We start from the raw sequence: 23,661 nt of genomic DNA, 5'->3' as shown, positions 1-23,661 counted from the left end.
ACTGCACTGGGAGTGCAATTCCGGTCCACAGTCCATGGCCTAAGAACATGGTCTGAGTTTTCAGCTTGGTCATAGACAGGAAAAGATGGTCACTCAACGAAATAAGCAGTCAATCATATGTTAATTTTGTAGCTTCCTAAAAGAGTTTCCACCCACCTTCCACTTAAAAAAGCTTTGTGTTGGTGGGAGTGAGTTTCTACATCAAGTCCTGGGAATGCCACTTTCAATCTCTTGGTCTTAGTGCTTCCATCAGGTTGGTCACCTACTAATTGTGCAGTAGGCTTTTCCTCCTTTGACTCTCATAATACATAAGTTGCTAGCATCAGTTCCCAGTCCAGTTTTTTCTTAAAAACTCCACATATTCCCTTAAAAATGGATCTTCCTTCCACTAAAAAAGAACCGGCCAGTCCAGGGTAAAACCATTTGCAATAAAGGTGTGCTTTTTCCCATACAACTAATTCAACCAGCTCCTCATGTGATCTCCAGCACCTTTGTTTCCTGCCTCTCCACACCAGAGTTTCCCCCTTTCTGTCCTCATCGAAAAGGGCTCCAAACCCACACTAACAGTATTCAACTTCAAATAGCTGGCAGCTAGACAAGAGGGGAACCTCCCATGTGGATGTGGCTAAAGTCCACACATCAAATAAATAAATAAAAACATGCAAAAGAAGAAGAATAGTCCTAAGCCAATAGCTGGCAGAAGATCCTCATAATGATTCCACTGTGCCACATTCTACAATGTTACAACATTAGCCCTGCAACAGAAGAGTGACCTGTAGATGGTTTAGTGGGACAGGTTTTTAGGAAAAGGTAGTTCAATCATATTTCAGTCCTGCTTAAATCAGCAATGATTTATTTACTTTATTACTTTAATTTATTACTCTTTCTGCATAAGATGAAAGATGAGATAGATTGATTATATAATCACTGGCTTACTCACTTCTTTAGGTCTGTTCTACATTTTGAAGCTACAAGACACCCACTGAAAACACACATACATACTGATTCAATAGAAGAACAAATTCATATAGACAGTTTAGCATCATTCCTTTATTTATTTATTTATTTTTAACATCATGTGTATTTATTAAGTAACCAGTTCCTACTGCAAAACTGAAAAAAATAATTGCAGTTTGGCTGCTAGGAAGCCTCTTAGTTCATATTTTAATAAATGTTTTAAGACTGTGTACATTTTCAGAATTCAGATTCATTTGGGTGTAAATAAAACTTTAACTTCTTGGTTTTCCATTAATAATTAAACCATACTGTAAGAAACATGCAGTCAATCAGAAATACAAACCTGAAGAGGGGGAACAGGTCAAACACTGGTTTTAGAGCTGCAAGGAAAAAACAGTCTCTCACTCCATATTACCTTTAGCACTGTTTCATTTGCACTATTTCAAAGGCTTTCTTAGCAATTTGACACTTCACAGAGCTTCAGATGTCTCTCCAAGGGCAGTGAACACTGTCCAATAAAGCCTTGTTTATGTTCTCTGAGAGAGAACGTTATTTTATCTTCTTTCTGTGTACTGCAACCCTTTGATCGACATGGTCTCATTTCACCAGAGAGTGTAACACTGCAAAAAGTCATATTTTGACTCTTTCCCCACTGAGTGTTTTGTGTTTTGTGCATATGTAACATCAGCATCTCCAATAACCAGTCAAATATGCCCTAGCTTTCGCTCTTTCTACAATTACTTTTACGATGAGAGAAATCTTGCTTCAAATGCCCAGCATGCAATTTAAGTATCATGCAACTTATGGGGGCTCAGCTTAACTATAATGCAACCTCCTGTGAATCGGATTATGTTTATTTGCATAATCTGTTTAGTCATCATTAGAATGAATCACATTTTAATTCACACTGGAAGCTATATGTTTGAACATTATGCTGCTTGTCTCCACCCCCTTAAAATAATTACTCCACATTCTCCACCCACAAAGTCTTGGTTGGCTATCTCTTGTTTCACTGCAATCTGAAAAACGCCAGTTCACAGTGAATCACAGTCGAGCGCTGGCTACTGTCAGGGTCAGTTCGAAGCTGACGTGCTGTCAAATCCTGGACTCTTTTCAGGTTAGTTTTTAAGCTTTTTTATTGCTTTGATTGCTTTGTTTTTTGCTTTTGTGTTATAAAGTTGATGCATCTCTTCTATGCATGCTCCTTAAACTACTACTACTCTCCTAATAATTTGTAGGTTGCAAGTCTAGATTAAGAGAGATGATGCTGCTTGGATTGTTTTTGCTGTCCTTTGGATTTCTCCTGGACAGGGGCACATGTACTGCAAGTAAGAGACTGTTTATTTATTTAGATCACATCTATGCATAAAAGATAAGGATGGATGGATGGATGGATGGATGGACATCAATCCATCTATCCATCCATCTATCCATCCATCCATCCATCCATCCATCCATCCAACAATGTTGTTGATGGATGGATGGATGGATGGAGAGATGGATGGATGTCCGGTCCTCCATCTCTCCATCCATCCATCCATCCATCCATCCATCCATCCATCCATCCATCCATCCATCCATCCATCCATCCATCCATCCATCCATCCCTCAACAACAACATTGTGTTTGTTAAGTTTGCTTCTACAGACTGATACGTTACAGTTTGACCCGGTCACTGCATTTGTAATCCAGAGTGGTGGCAGCTTGCTTTCTTTCTTTGCCAAATTCCTCATGTTTCCTCCCCAGTAATTGGTAGAAAATGATCATGGTTGACAGCAAACAAATACATAAACTGTCAGCCTTGCTGAATATCAAAGTGTTGCACTACATCCTGTCCAAGAAAGCTAGCCAGCGGACACAAAAAACGATAATAAATCAAGTCCATGGAGCAAACAATGACCCTGTCTGTAAGAGTGGCCAAAAACTGACAGGGGCTTTAAGAGCTTGTGTTGGTGTCATCTCTTGAAACGGAGGATCTGATGGTTGTCAGGGTCACCCTGTGGTGACGGATCCCCTAGGCCTTGGCCTGAATTGAGGCTTTTGATGCTCTTTGACTGCCCTCCCATCTCACAGCGCCATAGCATTGTAATTCTTTGGAATAACACACTGCTCTAAATAGATTGTGGACACTTTTCAAGTAGGCGAGCAGAGCCGCCAGATCTCCAGGATACCGGAAACCACTTGAGCTCAAAAAGTCAGTAGATGGACCCCAAATTTCACCTCAGGGACGTCTCTGTGTGTTAAAGTCTGAAGATGAAAAGCTGCACAAAGGAGTTTTTGATTCTTCTAAATTTAGTTTGGACTCCAACTATGAAAACATCTGTGATGGTAAAAGCATACAAGGACTTGTTTTTAACTTATTCTTCCCATTGTGTCTTTCTAATCTTTGAGCTTTTATAAACATGTAAAAATGTGAATATTTGTTAGTACAGCTTACAGACATAAAAGAAAGTAAACTCTGTGTCAATTGTATGGTTTTTTATATCAGGGCATTTTCAGGACACACAAAAAATATCTACTGTACTCTATTGCAGGTTTTAAAATGAAGTAAATCCAGCCAAAGTTAGGCAGATGGCCTCACATTTGTCTCTAGAATACTTTGATATAGAGAAGATTTTGTGGTCCACTCAGTGAGTGGGAGGTGCCCAGGGCCTGTGGCTGCAAAACAATCCCAAATCATCAACTTCCACCACCATGTTTCACAGTTGATATGAGGTGTTGACCAAAAACAGTAAACCAGGTGCAGATCTACTGTGTTTGGTTTTGTGCATTATGGCAAAACATCACATGGACAAAGGTTTGGCTACACCCAGGACAGGTTGTTAGCCTGTTGCAAAGGTAACACACAAAGAGAGAGAAACATTTACACAAATACAATATACACATTGTTACAACCTGCATAATATTATGTTGGTCCCTCTTCTGCTGCCAAAACAGCCTTTATCTGTCAAGGCATGGACTCCACTAGGCCCCTGAAGGTTTGCTGTGGTATATGGCACCAAGATTTTAGCAACAGAGCCTATAAGTCCTGTAAGTTGTGAGATGGGGCCTCCGTGGATCAGACTTGTTTGTCAAGTGCATCTGCAGGAATTTAAACCACTCTTGGTTTAAATTAACTCATTTTTTTGTTGTTGTGGCAGGCCACATTATCCTGCTGAAACAGACCACAGCCATCAGGGAGTACTGTTTCCATGAAAGGGTGTACATGATCTGCAACAATACTTAGGTTGGTGATAGGTGTTAAACATCCACATGGATGGTGGAACCCAAGGTTTCCCAGCAGATCATTGCCCAAACCATTACCCTGCTTCCTTCTAGTGATGCACATGCAGCCGGCCAGCTTTGTGATTAAGAGAAAACATGATTTGTCAGACTAGGCCACCTTCTTCCATCACTCTGTGGTCCAGTTCAGATGCTCACATGCCCATTGTTCATGGTTTTGCCAGTGGACAGGGATCAGCAAGGAAACCTTGACTGGTCTGCAGCTATGCAGTCCCGTACCGAACCAAGTGTAATGGACTGTGTATTCTGACACCTTTCTATCAGGAGCAGCATTAACATTTTTCAGCAATTTCAGCGATAGTAGCTTGTCTGTTGTATCAGACCACATGGGTCAACCAATGAGCCTATGATGCTGCTGGTTCATCACTGTTTCTTCTTTGGACCACTTTTGACAGATATTGACAACTACAGACCGGGAACAACCCACAAGACCTGCAGTTCTGATGATGCTCTGACTCAGTTGTCTACCATCCAAATTTGCCCCCGTCAGACTAACTCAAATCCTTGTGGCCATTTTTCCTGCTTCTAACACATAAACTTTGAGAACAAAATATTCAATTGCTCCCTAATATATCCCACCTACCAACAGGTGCCAGCATGCAGTGATAATCAGTGTTATTCCTGATTGGTACACATATTATAGGACATTTTCAAACATAAACAGAGACCTGGGGATGCGTGTGCTAAAAATGTGCAGATTTTTTGAGTAGATTTAAAAAATATTTGACAGTAAATAAAATACATGACACTCCAAATAATGTCCCATAAAAATCAGAAAACAGCTGTTATGTAGGTGTGCTGTGGTTTTTAAAATTCATGGAATTGCTGATCTAATTATTTTTGTCTCTCAACAACAGTGCAGTCAGAGCTCAGAATCACAACAATAAAGGTACCTAATCTGGCTTTGCATATCTTTGTGAATACAAAATTAAGTGTGAAATAAATCCCACTGACTTTCACATCGATTCTTTCAGCAAGAGCCGTATGTGATGTCCAAAGGTGCTCAGCTGGAAGGCTTTTGCGTGGACCTGCTCTCTGAAGTAGCCAAGAAAGTGGGCTTCAAGTACAAAGTGCAGCTGGTGAAAGATGGCGCGTATGGTAGACAGGAAGAGAGCGGGAACTGGAACGGGATGGTTGGAGAGGTGGTGAGAGGGGTGAGCAGCAAAGCACTCTCAAAAGAAGAAGTGAATATGTGGTGTTTTTGAAAAAAAAATCAACATGACTTTAAACCTAACTATGTTAAGAAGTTCCAATAAAGTATCCACATTATATATCCAAACTAGCCAAATATATTTTTATCCTACAGGAAGCAGACCTCGCTATTGCTCCACTGACTCTCACTGCAGCTCGGGAGAAAGCTGTGGGAATGACCAAACCATTCATGCAGACGGGAATCAGTATTCTGCTGAGGAAGGACATTTCAGAGGATGCAGGCTTCTTTGATTTCCTTTCCCCTTTCTCAGCACAGACCTGGGTTGGCATACTCATTGCCTATCTGGGGACGGCTGCTTGCATCTTCATAGTTGCCAGGTTGGTCATGAAAGCAGTTCTTTAAAGTGATTATTATGATTCATTTAATAATGATTGATTTAAGTTCTTGAGGGTTTTGAGGTTATATCTGTATTCCTTCGGGCAGTGGGTTACTCTGAGTGCTGTCTCATTAACAATTAACACCTTTGATCCAAATTGCAGACTCAGCCCTTCTGAGTGGAGTCAGCCTCAGAGTGAGAAAAACACGTTCGGTCTCCTCCACAGCCTTTGGTACACAGCTGGAGCTCTGACTCTTCAAGGTTAATGGCAAATCCAGACACCACCTAATCCGATAAGCATCTGAACAACAAACAAGTGAACATCTCTCCCTTTTGTGGCATTTGTTGAGCCTTTTTTGTGTTTCAGGTGCCGGCCCTCATCCCAAAGCCCTTTCGGGGCGTGTCATCTGCAGCAGTTGGTGGTTATTTAGCGTTGTCCTCTTGGCTTGCTATTTCTCCAACCTCAGCTCCACTAAGACCCCAGAGTCCTCTAACCTGATGGTGAAAGGGTTTGAGGACTTGGCCAATCAGGATGTGATTGAATATGGCTGCCTGGCTGGCTCTTCCACACTTGCTTTCTTTAAGGTGAGTACTGCAGCCCTAAAGTGTCTAGTTCAGCTGGAATTAGAGAGCTTTTCTCTCTAAGCTATTCTTTTTTCTTCATTTAGAATTCAAACAACCCAGTGTACCGCAGAATCTATGAGCACATGGAGCGGACAAAGAGTTTTGTGTCGAGTATGGATGAAGGCATTCGACGTGCAAAAGAGGGCAACTACGCCTTCATTGGAGAGTCTGTTTCTCTGGACTTAGCCGTAGCGCGTTACTGTGAACTAGTCCGGGCGCATGAAGTCGTTGGCATGAGGGGATACAGCATTGCTGCTGCTCTTGGTGAGGTTATTTATTTTTAAACTCTAATTAAACAGTTAAGTTTAGATGAAAGATGGTAAAATCAAATTCAGCACATAACCCAAAACTATCATTTTTTTTCCTCAAAGGTTCTCCAATCATAAAGAACCTCAGTGTGGCAATCCTACAGCTAAGTGAGGCAGGGGAGCTGGGTTACTTGCGAAGCAAGTGGTGGGCAAGCAGCTGCATAGCAGACAAGGGCAAGGTGTCAGCTGTGCAGCCGCATAACCTCAAGGGGATATTTCTGGTGCTTTCCCTCGGCCTTGGGCTGGGAACAATTGTGGCTGTCCTGGAGCTGACCTTCAAGAGTCGCAGGCGTGCAGCAGAGCACAAGGTACGCGCAAGGTTGTCGCAACTTACATGTCTCAAGTGAAACAGTGTGTGTGTGTGTTTATTCTTTAAGATTTTAAATTAATTGATGATTTTTTTTGGCTGCGGCAGTTCTTCTGCCATTAGAAGATTGTTTTTTTATTGGTTGCAATTTGAAGCAACATTGTCATTTATTACATGGATTTTAGAAAATACAGATGACTGGGATGCCTACCCATCCATTCATCTGTATTTGCATTAAACTAATAGGTGGAATAAAGTGTTTTTGTTGCACTGGTGTTAATCTTGATTGCATGTCCATCCCACAGAAGACATGTTGCTCTGTACTGACTGAGGAGCTGAGTCTGCGCTTGAGGACCAGCAGTGGGAACAGATCCCAGGAAAATGTAGATAAAGACAAGGAAAAGGCATAGAAGCCTTTGGAAGATTCAACTACTATGAAACGTTTAGTTTTTAGAGCTTTTTATGTTTGATTTAATTATTGTTTTCCATTTGGCTTGATAACACTTGATAACTTTGTTCAAAGAATTTACAGAAATATTAACTCAGTAGACTGTAAACCTTATTATTTACCTTATTATTTACATTTGAACTAAAATGTAAAAAAAAGTCCAACTTTTTCAGATATATAAATTACTGATTTTTCAGTACAACTGCTACTCTTTCAATGAAAAATCAAACACTTCAGTATAAAAAAACGTTTTTAATTTCAGTTTACACTTGTAAACTCAACATTTTGCTAACAAACTGTGCACATGTTTACTTTCTAGGTTTACTGCTTGCAACTCTGCATCATGTATTTTGTACACTTGGCAGTGGCATCATGTGACTTCAGCAATTTCTTTTTAAAAACTACTTCATGCATAAAAACTGGGATGATTGTAAACATTTCAGCAAGATTAGAAAAGAAATAAAAAAAAACCATCTAACAGTGTTTTAATGCTTTGCGTCGTCCATCATTCTAGAAAGAAAAGCTACATATCTGACACATATCACTCCACCATCACCATCATTCCTCTTTTTTCTTGTTGTTGATCCTTTTCTTTTTTCAGGACGACCTTGATCTCTTCCTGTCACAAATCTAAAAATCACAAAAACAGTAAAGAACAAAAAGCCACTTAGCTTTTGTAATCAAACTTCTTTTCATTCTTTTGCAAATGTGACTCACCATCTAGAAAAAGCGGTGATTTACAGCGGATCTCCCTCATCTTCTGGTCAAAGAGGGCCTTCATCTCTCTCTGCAGTGTCCCTTCGTGTTGCTCTGACCCAGTTGATGAGGGCGGGGGCACAAAGTCTAGGCTGTCGGTGCTGCTGTCGCTGCTGCTGCTGGACGTGGTGTCCAACAGGCAGAGACCGTTGGGTATGCGTCTCACAGGGTTGCTGTAGCTGCTGTAGTTTTGAGCTCCGCGCGTCTGACAGTGGAAAGTAGGCTTTCGGTTCAGCATCGGTGTCTGAGCAGAGGTAGTCTGTTTTCGAGGGCAACTGCGTGAGCGGCCCTTTGTCCTTATTGGGGTGGATGGCCAGGGGGTCACGGGAGCTTCTAAAGTCCGTCTAACCCTTGCAGGGGATGATGGAGGGACAAGAGGAGAAGGTTTGGCTTCTGGCTGTGGCACGAGTGGAGGCTGAGGGACTGTGTCGGTCTGACTCTGAGCTTCTGGCAGTGGCTCAGGCTCTGTGGCAATGTCATTGCCTGGTTTTGATTCTGGTGGTAATTCCTCAGGTGGTTCAGGCTGCTCTGACTCTATCTGCTGCCCAGCACAGTTGGACTGTTGTAATTCACTGGGGTCATTTTCCAGCTCCTCTTGAATTACTGGATTTTGGCTGTCTGGAGCAGGACTGTCAGGAGAAGAAGTCTGGGAAGAGGTCTCAAGGTCAAAGCTTTCAGCTATCACGCAGGGAGCAACCCCAGTGTGCTGGGAGTCAGTGGAAGACATCCGGCTAAAGATCCCTCTCTTTGTCTCTTGTGGTTCAAGAATTTTAACTCTGTGAGCTCGCCTGACAGGTTCACTCAGGGCCCCTTTGTGGATGGCAGCCTTGGCTGCGGGCCCTTGAACCAGATGAGACGTTTCCCCACTCCTGCTGTCCTGAGAGATGGTGTCCAGATCTTTGCGGAAGTACAAAGCACGTCCATCTTCTGAAGACTGGACAGAAAAATCTAGAGATGGCTGCCTTTGATGGCTCTTCATATGCTTCTGGGCTGCTTTTTGGATGTGTTTCCTAGCTGCTTGCACAGCATTTGCTGGTTTGATCTGTCACACAAAGGAAATCAGAAATCATAAGATAGAGTTGTCAGGTGAAGATGATCTTAGATCTGTAAGTGTATTTTATAATGCCATACCTTTCCTGCCATGTCAATAATAGCGACATGAACAAAGATCGATGATTCTGCCATTTCCTCCAGGTAGACATGGCGGTAACCTGCGAACAAGCACACAAACAAACAACAGGAAAAAAATTATTTAGATTTGAAATCTTTTATTTGGCATCTGTACACTTACACTGGGTTTGGATATGTAGGACATCTTGTGGAGAGCTTAGAGTCAGAGACAAATGAATGCCAACATAAAAAAATGCGCACGGAGATAAAGTCAAGACCAGAGTTATCTTAGTTTTGTTTATGAATTAGTTTTTGTTTTTTCTGTTTTCACTTTTTGCTTTCAGTTTAGTTTAGTTTAAAATAGTCTCAGGGTTTGTTTGCTCACTTCAGTTTAGTTTTCACTGGTTTCAATCTTAGTTTTAGTCGTTATTAATTATTGTTGTATTGTGGAGAGCATAAGTCAGAGGAAATTTATATTATAGGAAAATCAGCACAGGTATTACAATAAAAGCACAGAACATTTTGAAAGCAGTTGAAGTATTTTAGACATCCAGTCTCAATAAATACATCAAAGTCTCATGAGACAAGTTTTCATAATATTTCCACCAAATTAAAAAACGCTCCAACTCAAGATATTTGCTCTATTTTTATTTTACTCTAGTTAGATTTTCAAGTCCACAAAATTACTTCAGAATTTTTTTTGTGGAAAGGACAATATGTCAGGTAATTTCAAGTATAAAAACAGTATTTCCTGTATTAGGAAAGAAGCTGCTGTGGAAGCGTGTGAGATCAGACCGTCCGCTCTGCTGCCTCTGATGGTTTATGCTGATTGTTTTGGTCTGAGGGGGGTGTGATCTGGACTGGATGATGACAATGTGTTGTGCTCTTTTCTTGCACCGTTGTGTGTATATGTATATAAGTCCACTGATGGAAGCTCAGTCCTTATATTCTTTCACTTTTTTAACACGTAAGGACTCAAAACAAATCTGCAACACTGGCAAGGATAAACAATCAAATTCATAAAGTTTTGCTCAATCGCTTTAGCACGTTTCTCATATTTTTGATGTTCTGAAGATGCATTTCCCAAATGCCTCATAGTTAAAACAAAACACTAATGATACTCTGCAGAAAGTGGGAAGTTGTCCTAAATCTTTAATTTATTTGTAAAAATGAAGTTTTTGCAACACTGAAAAATTAATAACCTTTCAAAAGGCAACAATTTTAACAGAATAAAGGAGTATCCTTTCAGAAGTATAACTTCTGGAACCAAGCAAACAAGTGTACAGGTACTCCACCTGGCATCATGCTGGTAAAAGCTACAGTCCTCTGTCCAATGAAGTCTCTTCCAATAGGATCGTGATCCCACACCTGGAATCGCACCAGGGCGATTTGAGGCATTTGAATGTTGAAGACGAGGGTTTCCTCCCACATTGGGTTGAAACCTGAAAGAAAGGAATGTCACCAAGACTGAGAAACACAAAGTCAGCTTGGCTCGGAGTGATTTAAACTGCAACGTGGAGCTTCACACGTACCGTTATCATGCACTACTCTAGTCTGCTGCTTGGAGCAGTCAACAGGTAGGCCGATGATCTCGACTTCAACAAAGGGATCAATTATCTAAAAAAAGTCCAAGAAAAACTTGACTTTAGTGTTAAAAACGTATTTTTTGTTGAACTCTTTGACTTTATATCTACTGTATTTTGACCTGACCTCTCCTCTGTCCCCAAACATGGAGTCTTTAGGTTTAGGAAGTTGCTGTCCACTAATGATCTTCAGCACTAACTGAGTTTTTCTGTGTCCTGGCAGGGGCTCCTCCAACACTGGGTTAAAGGCACCTTATGAAAAGCAATAGTATTTATTAGGTGCTGATCCAGGATTCATTGCTCTTCACTTTGTAATCTGCAGAAATCTACTAAGTGTGAGTGAACACCACGTACCTTTACACATGCACTTGGGCTTCAGAATATATCCACAGTTTCCATTGCTCGAGAACTTGGCTTGGTTCAGTTCAAGCATGCGACCTTCTGTTTGATAATTCATAGCAACTAAGATGAAACAGCAACGTGACAACAAGTTAACAAGTTAACAACAAACAGTATCACATAACGCTAGTATTGAGTTTTAGTGACACTTTTGTTACCCATATGGCATCCTGAGTTCCAGTATGATTGTGGGTTGAAGTTGCTTGAGTCCACTCTGTAGTTGGACGGATAGACTCTTAGAAGCTGGCGCTGGTTGAAACGCACCAGCTCACCCGGTTTAAGCTGTAAGATCTGGTTCATTACTGTCTCATCCAGGGATGATACCTGCCAACTGCTCATGAATGCTGCCAAAAAGAAAATTAAAATGTATGAGACACTCACTCTGAAAAGTTTCTATGAGTTGGGATGTGCTTAGTGAAAACAAAAATGCAGGCAAAGGTTTCTAGTTGGATTTACCTTGTGTTTCTATGTCATGCACACGGACAGATTTTGTGTATTTGACCAGATCAGAGAGAGCTCGGGAGAGCCTCATTGTTTTCCTTTTTCTACGGAGACAGAGGGAATCATATACGTGTAATCCCAGATATGATAACGTTTAGATTGTCAGCTGTTTTTGACGTTTAGTAACGGGTCTTACTTAGGATGGTAAACAATTTGTGTCCTCTCCCTGCTGCTGCTGTAGTCTGATTCACCATCAGACATGGCCTTGTTTTTCACTCGTATTCTCTTTTTTCTCTGAAAGAAAAAAAAATCTAATATTTTAAGTCAAAGTCACCCAAACGGAAAGCTGTCAGATATTGGTTTTATATCAGCTGACCTTTCTTTTGAAGCTTCTCATGATTGATCTCCCAAATCGTCTCTTCTTCTTAGGCTGATTAGTAGAGTTAACGCTATTCCCATCCTGAAAAGTTCAAATTGCAATCTTACTATATTTACCTTCTTTCTTACTTACTTTGTTTCTTTCTTTCTGTTTAAATGTTTCATTTGCCTGTGGGTTATCATCGTCATCATCGTCCTCTTCTTCCTCATTTCCAGTGTCTTCATCAGACACATCACCCTCCTCCACATCAGGATCAAGGTTTGCTGGCAGCTTCTTCCCCTAAAAACAGAAAATTAACAATCGCCTTGTGTGTGTGTGTGTGTGTGTGTGTGTGTATGTGTGTGTGTGTGTGTGTGTGTAATAATATACATATAATCATTTATTTTGTAAACTGCCAAGGATCTGCCAAGGACAATGATAGAGAAAGCACAAAGCTGCACTCTTTCTACTTGCTGTGTGCAGTTTGTAACCTACACAAGTACTGTGTGGGTTACACATCACTGCATGAGGGATAGTGATTGCAACAGACTGGACAGGGTTTACATTTACACCTTCGTGTTGTGTTGACAGACTTTGTTACAGAAAAGAAAAAAGACAGTTTTCAGCATTGTGTCTCACAAAGGGAAATGAACACACCTCAACATCTGCAGAGTCACATTCCTGAGATGTAATGTGAATGAGAGTCTGTGGCCTCACAGGCGCTAAAAGTTACATCATTGTAAATTGTTTTTGAGCTAAACGTGAACAGTATTGCTTAATTTCAAATTTCACCAGCCATTTCATTAGGTACACCTTGCTGGTCCTGGCTTTAACCCTCCTTTTTCCTTCATAGCTGCCTTAACTCTTAACTCCATGGTGCTAGAAACATTCCTCTGAGATTTTGGTCCTTATTCTGATGCTCAAGCCCAAAATTTGACAAGAAAATATACCCAGACTATAGCAACACCACACCAGACTGAACTGTTGACACAAGACGGTGAGGTAATGAGGATTGTCCACGTTTGGCAAACCCATGTGAACTTTAGTTTCAGTTTCCTGTTCTCGTCTAAAGGGAGTGGCACCTGGTGTGGTCTTCTGTTGCTGTAGCCCATCTGCTTTAAGGTTCAACACGTTGCACGATCAGAGATGCTCGTCTGCATTCCTTGGTTGTGATGATTAAATATTTGGTTTAAAGTTAACTTCCTATCAGCTCAGTGAGGTATTTTGTCAGCTGGTTCATCCACTTTGCATGTCATAACTACAATGAGATGATACTTGGAAGCGACTACCTACTGTAGTCAGGTGACGTCTGAATAGCATATAGGTGTGTGTGTGCGCGCGCGTGCGTGTGTGCGTGTGTGTGTGCGCGCGCGTGTGTGTGCTTGTGTGTGATTGTGATTGTGTGTGTGGGTAAAAACAACTCTACCTTGACCAAAATCTTTCCTTTCAGGATCTCAGGGGATGGCAGCTTTTTGCATTCATGCACGCTGACATTGCTCAGATCCAGTTTGTCCTGCAGCACCTCTCTCAGATATTTAGCCATCTTTTTCTGCTGAGGCACAGTGCAGTGGTTCTCTATGGACAGGATCACGGGATACCTGGCAGTGAGGTGACAATAACTGAATGACTGCGCAGGTGCACCAGCTCGACAAAATTGTAATCAGCACCAGGAATAAAAAAAAATCTTACTGTGATTTTGTGAAGGCATATTTGTCAATTGTTTCAATTACATCTTTGAAGAGAATTTTGGATGTCAAGGTATAACCATGATGGACAATGGGCTCTCCATCTGGTCCATCCCAGCAGTCCACTAAGAGAGGGGGAAAGAGCTGACAACCATTTGTAATCTTATAAAAAATCACACACTGAAATAACAGCTCAGGTTCTTGTTGTGTCGGCTCTTACCCTCCACACAGCGACAGCCTGCCTGCAGGACGTAGGCATACATTTCCACTCTAGACTGAGAGAGCAGCTGGTCTCCTGTCAGGTAGGTGTTGTGAGACGTGGCAATGAAGTAGTTGGTTAGAGGCTGCGTCATGTCCTGGTTTACCTGATTGTGCTCAGGGTTGAAGATATCGCCTGCAGGACTCCGCATGTAGTTGGTGAAACCTAAAGGAAGAGAGTTGTTGGAGCAGCTATTTTATTTGCAGACTGAAAATTAAATCTGGTTTGACTGACATGTGATAATAACGACGTTTCACCGGCCACAGGCACTTTGAGCAAGGCCTACATACCATCAATACCCAGTACCATACGCTGGAAGTTCTCAGGACACGGCTCAAACTTGGCCACTATGTCCACTAGATGCTCTCTGTTTAGGCCTCGCATCTACAAATAGAACACAATGAACTGTTTTTATCTTATTGGATCCAAAAGTTAAAAGCTTTTTGAAAACTGCTATTAGCAATAATTTAATTCAATCTTTTAAAGCACTTTATTGCTTGTTATATCTCAATTTCATGACTTCACGTTTGTCTCTTGCACTGCAGTGATTGGTTAAAATACATTTTAGCTTCTTCTTAGACACCATCACTGATGTCAATCTGATACACTTAAAATACATTTCAAGGAGAGGTAAAAATGGGGATAAATAGTATCAAACAGATGATTGTGATTGGTTTGACTTTTGACTACCTTCTGTTCATTTTCCAGAAAGCGTGCAAGGTCATGGAGATCCAGGACTTCTTTCTGATTGCTGTAGGAGATCAGAATCAGGTAGAGGTCTCTGCGTGTGGAAATCATCTTGTAGAATGAACAAAATTCATCAAAGCCGAGAGAGCCCTGGTTCTCGTCCGTGTCTGCTTCCTGCAGATAGTGGCGAAAACATTTTATGATGTCTGTCTCTCTCTCAGTACCTTCTGAATGATATATCTGTCAGCATCAAAACAGAGCTCATTCACAGGTGGGGGAGGGGAGGATGGGCAGTGAGCTACTGCAACTAAAGCAATATTGCGATACAACAAAGGCCATCTGTGACAACCATATGGGCTTCCGGTGATAGCCTTTTCCACCGTTCCAACAAAAACACTGAATGCACATATTTGTCTGCTGGCTCCATCTGTAGCATTTTATGCTTCTCTGTATATAATCATGGGATGATGGGAAGCATGGGAAGATCACAGGGAGAGTCTGCTTAAGGATTTTACATATTTTTTTATTCGTTAATACACTTTCCAATCTGGTTTCTTTAGGCTGCCCCAGAGTGCAGGATTTGTGTCCTGTCATATTTTCTGGGTTTGAAACATTTTACTAGATTTACTAGCTGTCATATTTTTTCTTGCTCTATTTATTTATTTTAGCCATTTTAGTTGCACGGTTTGGCTCTGCAAGTATTGGTATACTTGTTTTGTGCAGATTTAACTACTGACATGGTCCTCTGAGGAGGAATCGTGCTACCTCTGGTGATGCTTTTGCTTTGTCACTACCACGAAAGGTGTGGTGTTAAATGTCTCGACAGTGACTGTGAGTTTTTCTCAGAATGTGGGACTTGCCTTCTTACTGGAAACAGACAATGACATTACCAGAAGAGAGACATACACACCTATGTAGTCTCTCACTTTATTTATTAAACAAAATTAGTCCATATCATTAAAAAAGTAGTGACCCTGAGTTTATGAATATGGAAGCTATTGTGCTAACTTTGCACGTGTAAAAATTCAACTTGGATCTCTTTTTATTTTAAGTGAGTTAAAAAAAAATAGTTTGGCGCAGTAGGAGGACTTCTTCTGGTTCTGAAGGGCATCATGTCAGAAACACTTTAAGCTACTGAACCTACTGAATAATTTGCCATGAAAATTTGTTCTGATATATACATTTCCCTTCCCTTAGGATCAGTTATTATCAATGAGAATACACGCATGCCAACAAGACAAAGGCAGCGACTATGACAGTGGCAGCAATGCTCGTGCTCAATAAAGATGAGGCTTGTTACTACATATCATTGACAAATAAACTCAGGTAAAGCTATCATTCAAGTAACCAACATGTTGTAGTTTAAAATTATATGAAACATGTCTGCACTCAAAAAATATTTACGCCCTAAATGTGAACTTTTGTTATGTAAGTTTGTTATATAAGTACAGTGTAAAACGCTAAATTTTATCACATCTAGCCCTCCTGCCTTCTTGGGACCTTTTTGTGCCACTGCTATGTGTTAAATGGCTGCCATTTCCACTGTGTTCAGTGGAATATAACCAAACTTGCCACAGGATAGTTTTTACCTGTCAATGTTAATATTCCAGTGTGAATTCCTTAAATCAGCCTAAAATGGCTGAGCAGCAGAAATCCCCACACCCATCACCCTGGGGACCATTTTCTGCCCATTGACTTCCATTATAAACGCTATTTTTCAACCCCAAATTATCATCATATGATTTTATTTTTTCTTCTTTTCTTGGATGTCAATGAAGACTCAGGGCCTTGAAGTTTTAATTTTTAAATTGCAAAAAAAATGCAAAAAAAATAATGGCAGGTCAAAATGTATGTTGGTGCCAATCTTTGGTCCATCTAAAGGCCTACTTATAATGACAATCACATATTACTTCAACTGGTTTTTTGTGGAAATATTTAGTTTCGTTTTTTGGTTTTTGGGGCTTATAACACAGGGCGCTCATGTAATAACACTGGGATTTGAAGGGTTAAAACAACGAAAATATAATTAAAACTTTACATGAATATTTCAGGGAGAAGTAGTTTTACAAGGTTGGCTAATTTAAAGTGGAATAAAATATGGATATATGGTCTTTTTATGGCGTGGCTGAGAATGGTCCCTAGGGTGATGGGTGTGAGTTTTTTAAAGGATGGCAGGAGGGTTAAGCAAATAAATTTGACTTGATTGGTATACATTCAGTTTTCACCAGGCATTTTTTCCTTAATGATTCATTGTTTGAATAAGTTAACCTTTGACCTTATATGTTTCAGGTCAAAGAATCACTTTTTGAGTGTAGGGGAGCAGAGGGCAAGTGTCAATTAGAGGTTACATTCATGTTAAGTCTGTCAAGTTTAAGTCTTACCTGAAACATCGCCCTGACTTTCTGCTTGGGTAAATTCACATTGAGCTTGTGGAGCAGCTGGTGAACTTCTCCGATGCTCAGGGTGCCATCTCCATTTTTATCTGCCTCAGAGAAAGTCTGCTGTAACCACGTTCAGCTGCAGTTAAGGCTGAACCATACGCTAAACAATCAGTTTACCAAATATAAAGTGATGTATTTGTGCCTATAAACCATGTTGAACAGTTGTGTGGGCGGATAAAGGATATTGATCACGGGTGCGCTGCCTCCGAGCCATACTATCTTCATCACTGATACCAGCCATGAGGTATTTCAGCCCAGTGATCCAAGTGCGGGTCTCCTCTGCGTTGGTGGAGACCAGGTCCAGGGACTTCACACGGTCCCCGTAGTAAATACTGAAGCAGCAGTTTGGGTCGAAACGGTTGTCTGCGTAACGCCTGAAGACCTCTGACTTTTTCCCCTCACACACCTCATGAATGGAATCAATAGTTACTGAAAAACAAAAACAGAGAGGTCATTCATGTCTCTGCAGCATTGAAAATAAATAAATTATAAACAATAATATGCAGTATTGTGCAAAAACCTCCATTTCATTATAAATCTTGCCAGGAAAATGATTTATTGAACCATGTGCAAACATACAAATGTCCCAACGCCCAACAATACAACAGTTTATCAGATGTAAAACATGTCAGCTTTTTAAAGAGCTGAAATCCAACTCTTCTGGTAAATTTGCCATCAACCAAAAGAAACTTTGCCGAACTAACAGGAGTTATAACTGATGGTCCAAACCAAATATTCATCAAAACAGCTTTTTGTGGCTTTTCCTCAGCTGAAGGGCCACGCCTAAAATGTGGTTTCTTTAAGACATCATAATCAGTAAATACAAATATGAACTTTGAGCTGAATTCAATTCTCATGCAATACGAATAGTCCCGAGTGATCGTCCACACCAAAAGCTGGTCACTCACTTTTGGCCTTGTCATGTTTTCTGGAGGGTCGCCATCGGATGCAGGATTTGTGCTCGTCCAGGTAAAAGAATCGCACCAGTCCTTTCTTCTTCCCCTTCATTTTGGTTAACTGAGTGCCAGTTTGCATGGTGCACATACACCTCTCCACTACAGGACAACACAAGAAACAAATTTATCAAAGGCTTCTTTAGTCAAGATTGTCAGAAATCCACTGCGATTAATTTATGGACAGCACCACAGGGTGCCCAAAGATATCAAATGTTCAGTTTAATAATAAAATCTTGCTATGTTGGGACCGTGCATGCTGAGGTTATGAGTAAAAATATCATGTTGGTGCCATACTTACACCACCACCAAGTCAAAAGAGCCTTACTGTTGTCATTGACTGAGAATGTTTGTAACTTATGAAATCCTACACCACATTATTTTGTGTTGGGAAGTATCATGAGCTCAAAGGGATGATTAGAGGTTTACTATCAAGCATTACTTCGTGAGATTACAGGCTGAGTTACACCATGAAAATACACAAACTACTTATTGTCTAAAAAGAAACACCTGTGCCTACAGTCAGATGCGTCACAGTGCTCTACAGTGTCTCTTCTGACTTTCCTTCAGTGACTTTCCATGAAATCTTTAATGGTGTGTGCGCCCACAGTAAGTATACTGGGAAAGCGTTTAACAGAACCACTTTTTTCTCCTAACAATGAAGTCATTATCAGGTCACCAGTTTATGTGTTGTGTGCGAGTAACCTTTGTTTGTAATCTGAAGCTCAGGTGCATGTGACGCAACCTGGCACACCATTCAGGCTAATCCTAAAGGATTGTCCACTGTCCATATGCCCATTATCTGCTTCACTGCTTCCCTAATTTGTTATACGTGCGAGCTCCTTGTTTTGAAGGCCATTCGCGACAACACGTCACGGCAAATGTTTTAAATTTACAACACCCGGAATAAAAATGTCCAGTAAAACTTTTCCCTCTTCCCTCTCAGTGTGGTGCAGACAGCAAGCACCTCTGCTAAACAGGCTGCTGAGCTTCTGTGATTATTTAAGTATTATTTAGTGATCAGTTGACTTAATATTACCTATCTGACCCAGTCTCCATTTAGGCTGTGCAACCACACTTCCACCAATCCAGAAGAATTCCTCTGCGAGTCGAGAAACAGATGCTTTCTGCCAAAGTTTTGGGGAGCTCATAATAGATGGAGTGGGGGAATTCAGTCGGCTGGAGCCAGGGTTTGCCTGATGAGTGGAGGCTTTAGCCGGAGACGGTGAAAACACTCCTGATGACAGAGATCCCAAGGACTGAAAGGTTGTCTTCTTAGGAGGCAGAGAGGACAGTGGTGGAGTTCCACTGTGTCCGGGAGACTGTGGTGCCATCGCAGAGCTGATGTTCATCCCTGAGTTGTACATTTGGGTCCAGCTCTCCTGGCCCATCCACACCACGAGAACCCACCTTCTTCCTCCCCACTCTGTTGGACTCTTCAGACAGGTTTCTTTGTAATGCGGGTCAGCATATCCTCATCTTGTAGTTAAAGCATTCCTACATGGGAGCAAGGACCGACATTCCCACCCTGGAAGCTCATTCCTTGACATTGTTTGTCCGGGTTTCCAGTGTAGTGACCATCAAGTGTTCTTCTATGAATGTTTTCATGCAGAGAGGGCTCTCAGATTGGAAGAAGTGTGCACCTTGTTTGTGTCAGTAAATCTTCCTGAAGCTGTAATCCCGGAGTGAGGCTTCAGCCTTGCTTTCATAGAGGGATTTTCCAGTAAGCCTCTGAAGGAAGACAGTGGGACACGGTGGCTGCACATTTTATTTTAACCATACCTATGAGAGTCAAAGTTATTACAGAATATGGACATTAAAGTAGATTTCATAACCATGTTTATGACACACAGTATTAGGCTTTACCACTAGAGCCATTAAGGTTTTAAGAAGCTTGAAGTATCGTCATACTGTGTGCAGTGATTTCCCCCTAGAGGCAAAAGTCTGACATAGAGCAGACGCTTCTCGAATGGCAGGTGAAGCTGTCAAACCAATGTGTGAAATTTTTCACAATATTTTTACTTGTACACAAGAGAAAGGGTCTAGCTATCTGCAAATGTTTCAGAAGCTTAATACAAATTCTACAATTGGTTTACAGTTATTGGTTGTGTCTTTGTGCTTCTTAAAAAATAAATCAAAGTACAAATAAACATGTAGCAGCCTTCTCAGATAAACATTCCTGGAGGCAACAATTCTGCCTTGGAAGAAGAAGAGATGTAAGGATGTGTGTAGGTGTAGAATGCAGAGGGTGGATGTGGTGCACATTGTGGTTCTGGCTTTGCTGCATTGCAAGGGAGAGAATCAGGCGTCCTTTTGGACACCAGTTCTTACTGGTGTCCAAAAGGACAGAAGCAACAGGCTGTTCAGTGTTGCAGCGCTGTTTTCTTACCACAGTTCATGTTCTTGGTATTGATGGTCTCCATGGTAATGTTCTGTGCAGTGTAAAAGTTTTGTGAGATCATGGCAGGACAAATAAAATAGTTTATTTGCACTTGTCATAAGATGTTAATAGAATAATTGAACGTGAAACCACACAATAGCAGTTAGTCAGCCACAGAAAGGCTTTCATTCTGAGAAAATGGCTAAATATTTTGACCACTCATGCTTACACAATGTCAAAGGAACCTGGCAATAACTCATTCAGTGACATTAGAAAAAGCTCATGCATCCAGCAGAACTGTGGTGTTTTGCTAAACGCATGAGCTGCTTTGGGAAATGCATCAACACTTCGAGGAACATCGAAACTGTGTTGAGAAATATTCTAAAGCAACTGAGAAAAGCTGTGATAGGAAACGTGGACATTTTCACGTTTTCTCAATTGCTTCTGAGTATTTTTGAAACCTTTTTTAAGGTTGCACTACGGAAGATACATTTCTAAAAACGCGCATGCAGGGAAACACATTTGAGTCAAAATAAAAGCTTTGTGTCAATGAATGGCTTCTGTACTGCTGTGGTGTATCAGGGTGGATGCTCTTCAGGTGTTTATTTTACTGGGTTTTACATTCTACTTTGTATGGCAAAAGAACTCCTTTCATTTGCATGTTACGTGAGCGGGACAAAAAGCATGCTAATGGGGGAAGAACTACAGCGTGTGCTTTTGCCATCCTCCTTTATTCTGTTGTCTCCCCCTTGATTCACGACCACGCATTCTCTTCTTCACCCATGGACTCTTGAAAGATGTTGTCTTCTCATGCGCCTCCATATTTACAAAGCGTTGTAACTCTCAGGCTCTATGATTATGTTGTATACAGTATGTGTGGACTAAATGGAGTTTTATGCATTTATGATTTTTCTACGTTCAGTGGGCACTTTGGTAGGTACACTAGTTCACTAGTTCCAAGCTGGACCACCTTTTTCCTTGAGAAACTGCCTTCATTGCACAGATTTAACAAGGTGCTGGAAACATTCATCATATGAATCTCCCCTTCTACCACATCCCAAAGGGGCTCTATTAGATTAGGTTCTGGTGATTGTGGAGGACATTTGAGTACGTTGAACTCACTGTTATGATCAAGAAATCAGTTTAACAAGATCTGAGTTTTTGACACAGTGCGTTATCCTGCTGGAAGCAGCCATCAGGGGATGAGTGCACTGTGGTCATAAAGTGATTTATGTGATCATCATTTGTTATAATGAAACAAACAATTCAGTTTTATTTATATACACAACAACAGCGCTACAATAATACACAGAAAACACTACTCAATTACACCACTCCCAGCAGCATGTACCTTTAAATACAAGGTAAAATGGATCAATGTTTTCATGTTGTTTCAGCCAAATTTGGACGCCACCATTTAAGTGTTGAAGCAGAAATCAGGACTCATCAGACCAGGCGACATTTTTCCACTCTGAGGATGTTTAAGTTATAGCCTCAGTATCCCATTTTTAGCTGACAGGAGTAGCAACCAGTGTGGCCTTCTGCTGATGTAGCACATCTGCTTCACGTTTCAACGTGCTGTGCATTCAGAGATGCTCTCTTTCATACCTTGCTTGTAACAAGAGCACTTAGAAACAGTCGGCCATTCCCCTCTAACCTCAGGCATCAACAAAGCATTTTCTCCCAGAGAACTGCTGCTCCCTGGATATTGTTTCTTTTTCCATTCTCTGTAAACCCTAGAGATGGTTAAGGATGGAAAATCCTAGTAGCTCGTCAGCTTCTGAAATACTTAGACCAGCATGTCTGGCCATGTTTGAAATCAGTTAAATCGCCTTTCTTCCCCATCCCGATGCTTCATTTTAACATCAGCAGGTCAAATTGACCACATCTACATGCTGAAATGCATTAGGTTGATTAGCTGATTAGATATTGGTATTAATGAAGAGCTGAACAGGTGTACTGAATGAACAGCGAGCACTTTACTTTAATATTTTAAATGTTAGATTTTTACCATAAAACTCTTACATGCACATAACTTTTATGTGTGAGGCTGATGGGAATTACTTCAGTTTTGCTGCTATTTGCTGGAACAAAAAAAAAAAAAAAAAAACCTTCCACAGAGCAGAGCAAGACTAATGGCTTCTAGTCATTATCTTCATCCTCTGGGAAACGCAATAATCTCTATAAATTTATTTTCAGTCTGGAACAAATATGTGGACGCTGCAGACGGACGGACAAAGGTTCCCAAAGTGGCTAAAAGTAAAACCACACACAACAACACACGAATCTTTAACGGTGAGAAAAAACAAAGTTCTCAGAAGAAGGAATGATTTAGATTTTAATGGGTATTATACAAGTCATCCGAAGGAAAAAGGAAACACTGAAACAAGAGGCGAATGAAACCCCAGTTCCAAACCAAAACTACAACAATATCAGCTAACAAAATGGATAGTGCTATTACACTGTACCCAACAAATACTGAGCAAGGGTATCATTATAATAAGACATAAAAGTGTTTTCTTCTCTAAAACATATGAGACCACCTAAAGTTTAAACCAGGAGAAGGTGTCATTTCTACTCTACCTGATGATGGAGCCGGAGGTGCAAAGAATTAAAATCCATTTTTCAGTTTTTTGGTCTGTGTATATATATATATATATATATATATATATATATATATATATATATATATATATCATCAAATAGCAAAGCGCTTTTTAGAAAAAAGATCAACAATCAACAGAGAAATGGTAATATTCTGTCCATGGGTCAAACCCACAAAACTACAGAAGTTCACAAAACAAAAAGAGTGGTTTAAAATAAAAAGAGTCCGTCTGTTCTGGTGAATGCCCCGTGATTGCAATGATGCTCAGGGATCAGCAACAAAGAAACTGCAGTTTACAAATCCAAATATAGTCTATTTTTGGTTTCAAGTAAGAGCAAAAAATAATATTCATAATCAATCAATTTAAGTCTGGAGCAAGCAAACATACCATACCATACCATACCGATATCTTATTTACATTATAATTGTATTTACATCAGGGGATACTGAGGGAAAGTATTTAAATTTAAAGTCCATGTTTAACTTGTTATTTGAAAAATGTAACAGGGAATACGATGCACAATGCAAGGTTCTTTCTTTAAAAAGTGC

At 40.6% G+C, this 23,661-nt stretch overlaps 2 protein-coding genes across 2 annotated transcripts; one reads left to right on the top strand and one right to left on the bottom strand.

Moving 5' to 3' along the window:
* Positions 1–2,007: 2,007 nt before the first annotated feature.
* grik6 (glutamate receptor, ionotropic, kainate 6) lies at positions 2,008–7,928 on the top strand. The gene is made up of 10 exons (XM_085407961.1): positions 2,008–2,074; positions 2,196–2,285; positions 5,097–5,128; positions 5,214–5,393; positions 5,546–5,769; positions 5,932–6,029; positions 6,136–6,353; positions 6,437–6,656; positions 6,764–7,008; positions 7,313–7,928. The coding sequence occupies exons 2-10, from the start codon at positions 2,219–2,221 to the stop codon at positions 7,415–7,417; spliced, it is 1,389 nt and encodes a 462-aa protein (XP_085264087.1). The 5' UTR covers positions 2,008–2,074; positions 2,196–2,218; the 3' UTR covers positions 7,418–7,928.
* A 194-nt stretch (positions 7,929–8,122) lies between these two features.
* On the bottom strand, positions 8,123–19,518 carry plch2b (phospholipase C, eta 2b). Its single transcript, XM_085407820.1, has 20 exons — positions 19,167–19,518; positions 18,083–18,229; positions 17,360–17,603; positions 17,115–17,244; positions 14,737–14,907; positions 14,337–14,430; positions 14,008–14,211; positions 13,792–13,912; positions 13,529–13,700; positions 12,292–12,402; positions 12,121–12,204; positions 11,941–12,038; positions 11,760–11,848; positions 11,462–11,647; positions 11,259–11,366; positions 11,032–11,156; positions 10,854–10,938; positions 10,617–10,763; positions 9,343–9,422; positions 8,123–9,253 (listed from the first exon to the last, which is right to left on the bottom strand). Exons 1-20 carry the CDS (start codon positions 19,516–19,518, stop codon positions 8,123–8,125), a joined length of 3,879 nt encoding a protein of 1,292 aa, XP_085263946.1.
* Positions 19,519–23,661: the final 4,143 nt, after the last annotated feature.

This window comes from Rhamphochromis longiceps, linkage group LG5, assembly GCF_057381845.1.
Source record: "Rhamphochromis longiceps isolate RC_006_pf linkage group LG5, R_longiceps_female_GT1.1, whole genome shotgun sequence".
Taxonomy (NCBI): domain Eukaryota; kingdom Metazoa; phylum Chordata; class Actinopteri; order Cichliformes; family Cichlidae; genus Rhamphochromis; species Rhamphochromis longiceps.
The sequence above is the reverse complement of the archived record's forward strand: the minus strand, read 5'-3'. Positions and strand labels throughout refer to the sequence as shown.

Excerpts from the sequence above, each read along its gene's own strand:
- grik6 (XM_085407961.1), top strand. The coding sequence starts at position 2,219 with ATGATGCTGCTTGGATTGTTTTTGCTGTCCTTTGGATTTCTCCTGGAC. Across the intron at positions 5,770-5,931 it reads TGCATCTTCATAGTTGCCAG|ACTCAGCCCTTCTGAGTGGA; the intron begins GTTGGTCATGAA and ends TCCAAATTGCAG. Across the intron at positions 6,030-6,135 it reads TGGAGCTCTGACTCTTCAAG|GTGCCGGCCCTCATCCCAAA; the intron begins GTTAATGGCAAA and ends TTTGTGTTTCAG.
- plch2b (XM_085407820.1), bottom strand. The coding sequence starts at position 19,518 with ATGGGCCAGGAGAGCTGGACCCAAATGTACAACTCAGGGATGAACATC. Across the intron at positions 14,212-14,336 it reads TATGGTACTGGGTATTGATG|GTTTCACCAACTACATGCGG; the intron begins GTATGTAGGCCT and ends CTCTTCCTTTAG. Across the intron at positions 9,423-10,616 it reads TTTTACCAGCATGATGCCAG|GTTACCGCCATGTCTACCTG; the intron begins GTGGAGTACCTG and ends GCTTGTTCGCAG.